The 11,738-nt window shown below is 43.3% G+C and overlaps 1 protein-coding gene across 3 annotated transcripts; it reads right to left on the bottom strand.

Moving 5' to 3' along the window:
* Window positions 1–4,799: 4,799 nt before the first annotated feature.
* On the bottom strand, window positions 4,800–10,922 carry nup35 (nucleoporin 35). Of its 3 annotated transcripts, XR_005692458.1 has the most exons (10): window positions 10,624–10,921; window positions 9,857–10,024; window positions 9,615–9,751; window positions 8,890–8,947; window positions 7,599–7,707; window positions 7,452–7,521; window positions 5,988–6,116; window positions 5,735–5,869; window positions 5,476–5,640; window positions 4,801–5,404 (listed from the first exon to the last, which is right to left on the bottom strand). XR_005692458.1 is itself a non-coding variant. In XM_040006873.1 (9 exons), exons 1-9 carry the CDS (start codon window positions 10,634–10,636, stop codon window positions 5,563–5,565), a joined length of 894 nt encoding a protein of 297 aa, XP_039862807.1. In that variant the 5' UTR covers window positions 10,637–10,922; the 3' UTR covers window positions 4,800–5,562. The 3 variants fall into 3 exon arrangements, 2 of the variants coding, with proteins under 2 accessions (XP_039862807.1, XP_039862806.1); XM_040006873.1 differs by having other exon boundaries at window positions 4,800–5,640; window positions 9,615–9,748; window positions 10,624–10,922; XM_040006872.1 differs by having other exon boundaries at window positions 4,801–5,640.
* Window positions 10,923–11,738: the final 816 nt, after the last annotated feature.

Genomic DNA, 11,738 nt, shown 5'->3' with positions numbered 1-11,738 from the left:
CACTGGAAAAGTCAAGAAACAGGATCCTGACCGTGCCTTTTCCCTTGTCCATGTGTGAGTGGGCTCTGTGTAGAAGGTACAGGATGGCATCCTCCACACCGACATCTGCCTTGTAGGCGAACTGTAGTGGGTCCTGGGCATGTTGTACCTGTGGTAGGAGGAGGTTGAGGAAGAGCCGCTCTAGAGTCTTCATAAGATGTGACGTCAGTGCCACCGGTCGGAAGTCATTCAGCTCATTGGGCCGGTTCTTTTTGGGGACCGGGACGATGCAGGATGTCTTCCATAGGGCGGGCACTCTCCCCAGTCGCAGACTGAGGTTGAAGACTCGTTGTAGCGGCTCCCCAAGTTCAGCAGCACACGCCTTTAGCATCCTCGGACACACCTTGTCTGGGCCTGCTGCCTTTCTGGGGCGAAGCTTCCTCAGTTGTCTCCTGACCTGATCCACTGTGACACTGGGAGATGATTGGAAGGGGGGGAGAGAGGCTGTCGTGCTGTTTAGAGAGGGGTTGGAGAAGGAGGAGGGGGGGATGTCATAGTGTCAGGGAGGGGGGGAAGCGAGGGAGGTAGGAGAGTAGGGAGAGGGCTCTGTAGTAAAGGTGAGGGTGAGGGTGGGGGGGTTGTGGGCTGGTCAAACCTGTTGAAGAAGTTGTTGAGTTCGTTTGCCTTCTCCACAGCCCCCCCCCCCCCCCCCCCCCCCCCACTGTGCTTTTCTTGGTGTTGTGGCCTGTGATGGTTTTCACACCATTCCAGACCTCCCTCATATTGTTCCTCTCCAACTTCTGCTCCACCTTCCTCCTGTAGGTGTCCTTTGCTTCCCTCAGGCAGCGTTGATGGTGGAGCATTTGAAGCAAGAGGGCACCTAACACAGCTCCAGAGGTCTGTTAAAGATTCGGGTGAAGATGGGGACCAGTTGCTCTGCACAGACCTTCCAGCACCAGAGGCACACACCAGTCTTCCTGGTCTTCTGTCTCTGGGTCAGAGGGGAGGGGGGTGAGGGCTGCAGGTAGTCCTTTTGTTTAGGTGTGAGTTGAGGGTGAGCAGATGGGAGGTGTGAGTGATGGTCTTTCAAATCTGCAGTAGACGGTGTTAAAGTTGTCAGGCAGTTTGGGATTCTCTTCAGGGTGGGGGGATGGACTCCTGTAGCTGGTGATGTGCTGCAGGCCTCTCCAAACTGATGCAGGGTCTTTGGCTCAGAAGCTGGTTTTTAGCTTCTTAAAAAATGACACAGATGGATTTGCGGCCTTGAATCTGGAGTTTGGGGTTTACATTAGTGTTATTTGTATTTTTTGTTCTTTACATTTATCTTTAAAAATAAACAAGCACTGGAGAGTGGTCAGAACATCAAATGGGACAATACTGGGTATATTGAGCTAGACTGTGTACCTATACGTGACTGGATTGGTTTGTTTTGCCTGCTGAACAAATGCTAGCCTGTCTGGCTTTTTTGGGTAGTGAGAAAAATCAAAATGCAAAGTAAGTCAGATATGTTGATGAATTTCTAAGTTTGGAAGGGTGTTTGGTGACAGAACACCTCCAACATGTCCGCCCCTCTCTGAACCTTGCTCTACCCGAAGTTTCTTCCCGTTAAAGAGAGTTTTTCCTTCCCACTGTCACTAAGTGCTTGCTCACTTGGCGTCCTTTGATTGTTGGGGTTTTCTTTGTATTATTCTAGGGTCTTTACCTCACAATATAAAGTTCCTTGAGGCAACTGCTGTTGTGATAAACTGAATTAAATGACAGCCAAAATTAAACAGCAAGTATAAGTTTCTGCTTTGGATAAACAAAATGTCAGTATAATTTGAATAATGTGAGCACTGATCCAGGCAAATATACAGCAACTTCCAGTGCAAGTTTCCACCCAGCGTCCTCTTCACCACAGTGACAGTGGACAGACGACACATACTCAACTACAGTGCTCACATGGAGCTAAAAGAGAATTAGATAGATCGGAGAAGTCTGCGCAACATTTTTCCACAATTTCTAGAATCAGAATTTCAACATTGGATTGAAACATTGCATCTAGGGTGGGTAAATCTCACTTTATCTTATGGTATCAAAAGCCTTTTGTAAACTCAGAATAAGGTCAAGTATAAGCTGAGTCAAAGACTGCCCCTTCTGTTCTACTCTTAACCCCCTATCTGTTGTTAGCCTAGCAGCGTGCCTTCTGTCTGCACTCAGGGCAGGCTGTTTGGCCAGGTCTTGTTATTTATCCCTCCTTCTCAGTGCTCATGTACTAGTTAGAGTGAAGGAAACCTTAATAGACCATATGCTGCTGGGATAAGGTGTGCCACAGGTAAGTGGCTACTAGAACAAAGTTCAAGTGGTAAGAGGTTTTTCCAAGATGACATGCCATAAATGAAGCTGATAGTGAGGGAACCCTTCCTTTTTTACCTTTTACCAAGATGCCACAACGAGAAAGTATAATTCACAGTCTCTTTCACACCACTAAGCCAAGGCAGTGGTTTGGTAACTTGTTCTTTACTTGTGCTTTCAGGTGGCACAGGGACTATGGCCATTTGAAAGCTGTTTGAGCAGTAGTCTGTTTTAATAGTAGCTGCACTGAAGCACAAGACTAAGCCACAGTCTCATTACAGCATCAAATATGATTGATTCTGTTAAGCAGCAGAAGTAAAGAAGAGTTTATCACACATTCTTTGTACCTTTTCGAAGTGAAGGAGTTAAAGAGTGATAGGCATTGGACTAAACCACTGCCAGGGATATGAAGGGCAGTCCGTTTTTTAAACACTTATAAGATATAAAACCCACATTTATTTCATAATCATCATCGCATTCATTTTAACAGGGGAAAATAGAAGAAGATTAAAATTAAAATTGTAGCTCTTGTTGCAAAGTGCACATAAAGAGCAACAATATGGCTAGAAAATAAAAACAGTATTTATTTACAATTTCTCATAAATAATAAAAATCCATTTTATGCCCTATCACCAACCCAGGCCCATCACACAATTCAGAAGCATTAAAAATGTCTTAGCCCTTTGCTCTAGACCTGACACATAACGCTCTTTACAGCTGCACATCAATCTTCAACATTACATCATAAAGAATTGTGTAATTGTTGTTTTCGTATGCGTTTCCGTTACGTTACAGACTCTCTTGCCGCCTGATTCACCTGCTAAAATAGACAGCACAGAGTTGGAGCTTCTTCTTCGACTTCAGCATGGGATCCTAGTACTTCCTGCACCACTGCTCTTTAAACAGGAACATCAGCTCATGCTATGTTTGCACCTCTCTGCTCCATGCCTCAGCATTAGTCATCCTCTATTACTCATGTGGCGTGTATTTGCGAACACACCGGGAGAGCACAGAAGAGCTCCTGCCTACTAAAAAATGCAGCTTAACTTGATACAAAAGTGGTCAGGGTGTGGGTGCCACAGAGGACCATTGAATTCTTTGTGTAGCTTCACTCTCGGCAGTTCTTTTCCTGTTCTTGGAATCATTTTAATTCTGCGGGATTTACTTGTCCCAGTTAAAGTAATCCAAACATGTGGAGTATCAGCGGTCGTTTTATTCCTCAAGCTGGCAGGTTTGAGGCTTGTCTGGTGGAATTTGTGACTCCATCTGCTGGACAAATTCTGTTACATGAGCCGGAGTTACAAAGGCCACTCTACTGCAGACTCTTTGGGGTGGCAGGAGCTGATTATTTTACACCAAGTTGAAATTTCTCCATCCATTTTCTTTCGCTTATCCGGGGCCGGGTCGCGGGGCAGCAGCCCAAGCAGAGAAGCCCAGACCTCCCTCTCCCCAGAGCCACCTCCTCCAGCTTGTCCGGGGGAACACCAAGGCGTTCCCAGGCCAGCCGAGAGATATAATCTGCCCCTGGGCCTCCTCCCGGTGGGACACGCCCGGAAAACTTCACCCAGGAGGCATCCTTGTCAGATGCCCGAAGTTGAAATTTATTGTTAACCTAAATACTTTAAATGTATTTAAGCAAAAAGCCCCACCTCTTTCTGCAGCAGCGCTTTTTGGAGCTTATTTACACATCATTAAAAAAATATTATTTAAAACCTCTCATGGAAACATCCCAATGCTATTGCTATTAGCTAAAACTGAGGAAGACACCGACGGCCTTTACTATATTTATGTCCATTCCTGAATATATCTGCCAGCATGAAAGTGTAGGGCATTAACTATGAAGGTTTCTATGTAACTATGAAGGCCAGGTTTCACTCGAAACCCTGGCTGATTGTGACCCACACCCGTTTTCACACCTTGGCTCATGTGATTAGGTAGAGGATCATCAGGGGGTTCCTTTGTCCCTCTTTGGGGGGGAAACTCCCACTGGGTTTAAATCTGGGACTCTCCACCATTTGACCTTAGAACAGAAGAAGCTTCTCGGATGAGAGGTGAAACGTCTTCAAGCAACTTAAAGAAGTCCAGACACTTTTCTTTCCAGCTCCTTAGATTAACTATGAAGTCTTACTTAGTATTTTACTTAATACTTAGTATTGCTGCACAGTTGCTTGAAAAGAATAACACAGCTAAACTTTTACTTTAACATATTTGGAGCTTTTTTTTTTTGCTGATAATTTTTGCTGGCATGACGCAGATGTTACAGGTCAAGTTTACCATGTAAACAAACTGTAATGATTAATCTCCAGACACCAGGGGGCACTGCAGAGAAGCCTGACGACAGTTTCCCAATGTCTGCAGTTTTTGCTATGCACTTTAGCAAAGTGGACATTAAATATCCTAATTAGAGAAGTGAGTTTTCTTGAATGCATTCTGGCAACAATTGGAAGATGTGTTAAAGTTAATCTATTATGGTTTTTAAAAAAAAAAAAAAAAATTTTCTGCTCAAATATGGCAAAAGTTTTAAATAATGGTGATCAGTGTGTGTAGATGTAATCACCGTGAGGCTAAAGCTTAGATTCAGACTGCTCTGAACACTTCCTTTTTTTTGCTATGCTTGTCCACAGATGGCATAAGATAAATATACCTGGCAGATCTGAAAAGGGGAGACAGCATAGATGTATCTTAAAACTGGATTCTTTTTAACTGCCTGCAGACTTCTCGTTGTAACAGCTCAATCACTAGTTTCAGATTAAAAAGGAACATAAATAGGAACAGTGACAATACGTGTGTGTGATATCGACCCCTTGTTTGTCATAACAGGTCTTCATCATACAGCAGGTGATACCATGATGGCCACATCCTTCATACCGTTTAATACAGCCAAAAATCCTTATCTACTTGACAATGTGACTGTGGTGAACAGCCCACTCCTTGGCTGCTGGAAGAACATCTCTGAATGAAAACGATTTCAATGAGTTAAAAAACAAAACAAAACATTTTTATTGAGACAAAGATTAAAAAACATTGAAACACTGATTATAAAAGAAGACAGCAAGAAAAGATCCTACATTTTAGCACACACACACACACACACACACACACACACACACACACACACACACACACACACACACACACACACACACACACACACACACACACACACACGCAGTGTAGTGAATCAGTTCATCTCTCTTCCCACCACTTGCCCTCTCTCTCCTGAAACTGCAGGCATCCTTTTATGCAGCGTCACCAGCCAAACATGTACTCCATCGCCTTGGAAACAAAGCTGTCATCCTTCCTGGGTGTCTGTTTGTCTGCTACCACCTAAACACAGACACACATGCATTTATAGTCGAAGAAAAACAAGAGGTCAACTCTTTTAAAGTTGACCAGACTAAACCCTTGGGTAACAGTTCACCTGGTAGTCACTGCCTGAGTTCCTGTAGGTGGCGCTGAGTGGTCTGATTGCAGAGCGAGGGGTGGTAGGGAGCGCGGAGGAGGAGAAGGAGGAGGAGACAGGAGTAGAGACAGCCTCAGTGCTGTCCATCACGCTCTGAGAGACAGATAAATGAACTTCATTGCTCCTTCAAACTCAGTTTAACTTAGTGTGGACAATCGATCACAGCTCAGAGAGAAGATCAGACAGGAGCAGGGAGCAGCAGGAACCCAACCTTGTCTATGCAGGGTTTGACTCCCACCATGATGGAGTCACCGAACACCTTTCCATCTTTGGACAGCGCTTTCCTGGCCTGAAGTCTGGACTGATACTGAAGGTGCATCCAGTTACCAGGAGACGCCATCTGTCAACACATCATCAATATGTTAAGTTAGTTCACAGCAATACACCTCAAACTCCAGTTGCTTCTCTGGTTGGGCTGCGACTCTTCTGGGCTCTAAATCACAAACACCATCCAACACTGACTCAGGGCTCCAACAGCCTGTCTGTGCTCTGATTTCAAGGTGTTCAAATACACTGACTGTCCGCTCTAGACCACAGACAGCATAACAGACAGATGCAGCTTCCAGGTCTTAAAAGTGAAGCCAACAATGAAGCAGTTTTAAACAGTATGTGGTTTCACAGTCAGACTCACTCATTGCACCTGATTTCCAAATACCAATACTGTGATTGCAAACAGGTGCAATCATTTCACAGATGATTTGTAAGCCGTGTGGATCAACTCTCACCGGTAACAATCAACTTTTACACTTTGGTCACTGACTCAACTTTGAAAGATCTCAACAACCGAAAGATCTGAACCATCAGAAACTTTCTGCTACAATGTCAGACTTCACTTAGTCTGTTGGTGCTTGTTCAGAGCCAATACTAGGAAAGTGATTAAGAAGCGATGCAAAACCAGCAGTCATAAAATGCTTTTGATAGACGTTTCATCCGTCTGTAGGAAATGGCAGCCATCAGGGCCTGTGGTGGCTAAGAGGTCAAGAAAAACCGCAGTGACTTAAAAAGATTCAGGCATGACCTTCAACGATGCTCAGTAGGAAACCTTTCCTGCATCCTGAGCATGAATTTGAATGCCTAAAGTTTAGAAATAAACATCCAGAGGCGTGACGCATTTTGGAAACATGTCCTGTGGACTGACGTCATTGAAACAGATGTTTTTAGCTCAACAAGTGTTGGTTGGTAGTTGGGGCCTGTGCTGCAGTCACTGGCACTGAAAATACAGTTAGGTCCACAAGATGTGACCATGGATTTTGGTCCCATCTCGACTGTTTGATTTAAAGTCCACTGTGACTGTATTCAGATGCAAAACGATAAAAAAGTGTCACCGTCCATATACTTATGGACTTAACTGTATTTCACTGCTAGCAGGTATAATGGATTCAGTTAAACACCAGAAATGTCAGGAAGCAAACATGTTATTCTGCTCTCTCTCTTATGTACTGTGCCCTGCAGTCATGTGGCCTCCTGCTCTGCAGCTAGTGATGGTGACCTTGTTCTGCTCTGGAGGTCTGCTGCGATCCGGAGGGACAGGCAGGTCATTCTCGAGCCACTACAGCGTGACGCATTTTGGATATATTAACGGTATATAGTTAATATGCAAACACTATATGATATAGTGCCCATTTGATCAGACACAAATATCCTGCAGTCTGATAATGATGTGCGAGTGTCTCACCGTGTGTTTGAGGATGTTTCCGTATTGAGCGAACTGGAGCAGGATGTAGGAAGCCGAGGCTGGAGGGAAGCTAAAACACACAGACATACCCTTAATGTACACAGAGTGCATTTAAACTGAAGTGTGATGAAGTGTGAGCATAAATACCCAAACACTGTGACCCAGGTCTGGTCCAGCTGGTCGTCAGATGACAAAGACTCTCCCTGAGTGTAGAAGGGGTCCACCTGAGCTGGAGACAGACACATCTGCTGCATGCCTGTCGGGACAGATATGTTACCCAGTTAATCCCCATAAACCTCACCGTGAGCAAAAGAATAAACCTTTTCAGTGCCAACACAAACAAAGCTTTGTGCACTGATGTGTCAGTATCTGCAGCTGCACGTGTTATCAGGTTTTACAGCAACAAACAATGAAAGAATGCAGGTAAGCTACTAGCTACCAATTCTCCTAATGGTTCAGTAACAGTAGAATGAAAGTAGGATGGAAACCTTGTAAACTAGAAGATAGAGAGGAAAAATACTAAACGTGGCTGTCTAGCGAGTTAAAAAATCACGTTCTAGTTATATTCCCACATAAAAGAAAAGTTGCAAAGTGTCTGTTTTGCAGTCTTATCACCATCCAGCAGCCACGTTACTATTTGTCTTGTCTATTAACACAGAAAAAATGATCACAGACAGACTTCATCCGTTTTGCCATCTTGATGCAACAAAGTTGCTTTGAAGCCAGCAACTGACTGCGAAACATCCCAGCCCCGCCACCCATCTTTGAAGCAACCAGCCTAAAGAAAACATGGCCTCATATTTGTTGCACACTGTCGCAATAATTATGGTTGTGCCACAGTCTCATACCACCATTTCCCCTTAGTGTCACTGTGATCAAAATGCAATCTAAATCTAGGCTAGTCAAAAAGTAAGAAAAGAATAACATTTTCTAATTAGTGCTACGACCAACACTCTGCTTCCCTTTATAAAACCGAATATGCTTTTGCAATGCCACTGACCATCAACTGTCTAGATAAAAGTACCACCAGGAATTCCACTTCTCCCATTTACAACATCCACTAAGGGCATAAGCGTGATGAGTGAGAGGATTTTGGGCTGCTCTGGATATAGATCTGTCACTCCATAACTGAGCAGTGAACCAGTGCTACAAGTGACAGAAATAATTAGTCTAACCAACTTCATATTTCTGCTCCCGTCAAAAGTTTGATTGTTGACTTAGCCGGCTAATCCCTCACTTCACTAGCTACAATGACTTCTGTCACCAGCTGCTCTTTTTATTTATTTACATTTTACAGGAAGCCATTGTTTTTAAATGTTTCTACAAAAAAAATTATCCTTGATGACTTCTAGCCATTGCGACGCATAACACAAGCATTACTGTTAGAAGTTGTTGTAAAGTCACTACGAACAGAGTAGTCAGCAGTGTCAGTGTGTACCTGTTCCTGGAGTGGAGGCCTGACGTGCTGACAGAGGAGACTGCATGACTGGGAACGACTGTAGAGAGTTAATCAGACGGAGGAACATGTTTTTAAAAAGCCTTTTTCACATGTCATCGTGAACTTTCATCAAACACAAGCACTAGCCAGTCATCTGGCCTGTAATGAGCCTTGTCACGCTGTGTTTTTTTTTGGTTTGCCTACTTTATGTTTACTTTCATCATGCACATGATCACCTGCTCAGGAATCAAGTGTGTGCCATTCAACCACCTGTATCTATTCCTGAACATCTGTGAACATATGAAAATTATATTGACCATGCATGATGATGTACAGAAATTAAGTCACCATGAAACGCTATAAGGCCTCCATGTTTCACCACCTTACTGAGGGTAGAGGCGTTGCTGTTTGTGAAAGATCCCAGGAGTTCTGTCCCAAACTAGTCCTGGGTTAGGTGCTTAACTAAATGTGATTCAAAAGACACCTCTGTGAAGAAGAATGGCACTTGTGTCACTGGACACAAGGTGACTGTGTCTGACCTGGGGTCGGGGTTCATTGGGGAGCGTCTGATGGCAGAGCCTTCACCCATTTGCATTTCTTAATTCAGTCTCCCTCTCCAACCCCCCCTGCTATCCCTGCTATTGTCTTGGTTACAAAACCAGGAGGTGGCAGCTTTCATGTGAAAATAGGCGGTTTAACTCACTTTACCGTGCATGCTTACCCACCTGTCTGTGTGCAGCAAGAGGTGTCGCTACAGTAACCAGGTCGTCATGGATACTGCGAACAGGTGGGGCTCCACTCTTGTCTTTGGGTGTGGGGACAACAGGCTGCATGGCAGAACCTCCACCACCACCTCCTCCTCCTCCATTTAAAATAAGTTAAGTATGAATATGAGTCACTAATGAATCTAAATAATCTAAAATATAAGCTTTAGACAACAATCAGGTATGTCTCTTCTTCCACTCACCTCGAAGTGTGCTTGTGCTATCCACAAGTGGTGAGGCCAGGCTAAAAGAGCGAGGCTGTGGGCTTGCTGGAGCTGGCAGGTCACCCATCAGGAAACCGGGCAGAAACTGAGCCCCAGAGGTTGGCTTAGGAGAGGTAGGAGAGCCCAAGGTCATCGGCTCTGAACCCACTGAGAGACAGGGATAATTTAATGACAGACGGTCCAAAACAGCCATTAATAGAAATACAGCTTTAGAGCTTAGATGCTAGTATATTATTATGAAGCTTCTGACAGCATGTCTTCACTCTGACAAGTGGGAACAAATGCCCCAAATCTAGGTGTTTATTATCAATGTTAAATCTGGAGATGAACGCAAATTGGTGTATGTTTATTTGAATAATGCTTTGTGTAGAGGAATCTTAGTTACTGAAAAAACGAATGTTCTCATGGTGTGAACTTTATTGTGAGCCATGAGCATATTTTTTTTAAACTTATTCTCTTGTCTTAGGACATCCGCAATTTATAAAAATCTTAACTAATGATTAAAGTATTCATCTATCTATCTAAAGAAATACTAAAATATAGCCACTTGTGGTCGACACATGGGCTTTTTTGTAGTGCTTTACCTTCTACCTTCTTCTTCTAAAGCAAGAAAATAAGCACCGCTGCCCCAACACAGAGTTGACAGATGACATATGACATGCTTGCCTAATAAAGCCATAAATGCCGAATAGCTAATACCATCAATCAGAACGCAACGGATTAAGATTTCTAAAAGTTCCCCTTACCTTGTAACTCCATCTCTGTTTCTTTCCTTTCTGGCCGCGATTTTCAAAAGTAGGAAGTGACGCTCGGAAAAAAGGATGGCAGCCGGCTAACGCGGCTAACAAAGCTAAATGATGTGTCACAATATCTCACTGTTACTGCACCGTAAACGCGACTAGGAGTCAGTGCTGTTTTAAGGATCTAAACTGTTACAGCTGACCGATTTAAAGTCTACTCTTTCAGTCCGCCACGGGGTGTTTCTGGAGTTCAGAGGCACTGGGAAAAGGCTGACGCTAAACTGGAAGTACTACAGCTTACTTCCGGCGAATTTAGAAAGCGTCAATGTGATGACGCGTTCAATGGCCCTGCGTAACGTCGTTCATTTATATTTTTCTAATGAATGAAATGAACGTACAAAGAAAAGAAAATATCTGAGGGCTTTTATTTTCTTACACTTAATTTTTTTTTTTTATCAACACGCATACAAGGGATTTGTTTTTAATGATTCTTCAATCTGTTTATTTTTGGCTTAACCGAAAACATTTAAGGGACTCAATAAAATCTATATACTGTAGACTGTACTACACTTTTTTCTTTTGCTTCATGCTGTAAGTGCTCTAGTTGTAATTCCTATTTTAGATGTTTCACATTCTGGGTAAAATCTGACCCAGTCACATTAAACGAGGGAAAACCTGGCAACCAAGCTCTGTGGAAAAAGGATGTTTCTGTACATAGTCACAGGAGAAAACTCTTGACCACTACAGACTTTATTCCTGTGATACAATCTGCTATTTGACGGGGAATCAGTGTTGAATGATAAACAAACAAAGATGATCCAGTGTGGCCAGTTCTTAAGGGAACTGCTTTAAAAAATAAGATTTTTGTAGCATTATTAACCCCTTGGTTTGGCCAAACGAGGATTTTTAATGAAATCACTACAACCTAAGTACCTGAAAAGTCTAACGTAAATGAACTTTTTAATAGCTTCATTTAAACATCAGCATTTTAGCATCACATTAATAACCTCTTCGGGACCTGTACTGACTGATGGAGTAATTGCATCCACGAAAAATCCATGAAAAGAAAAGCACTAGTAGAAAGAACAAACAAAACAATCCTTACAGGTCGTTTACATATA

The sequence above is a fragment of the Simochromis diagramma genome, unplaced genomic scaffold (assembly GCF_900408965.1).
Source record: "Simochromis diagramma unplaced genomic scaffold, fSimDia1.1 OVJJ01000514.1, whole genome shotgun sequence".
Classification (NCBI taxonomy): domain Eukaryota; kingdom Metazoa; phylum Chordata; class Actinopteri; order Cichliformes; family Cichlidae; genus Simochromis; species Simochromis diagramma.
The sequence above is the reverse complement of the archived record's forward strand: the minus strand, read 5'-3'. Positions and strand labels throughout refer to the sequence as shown.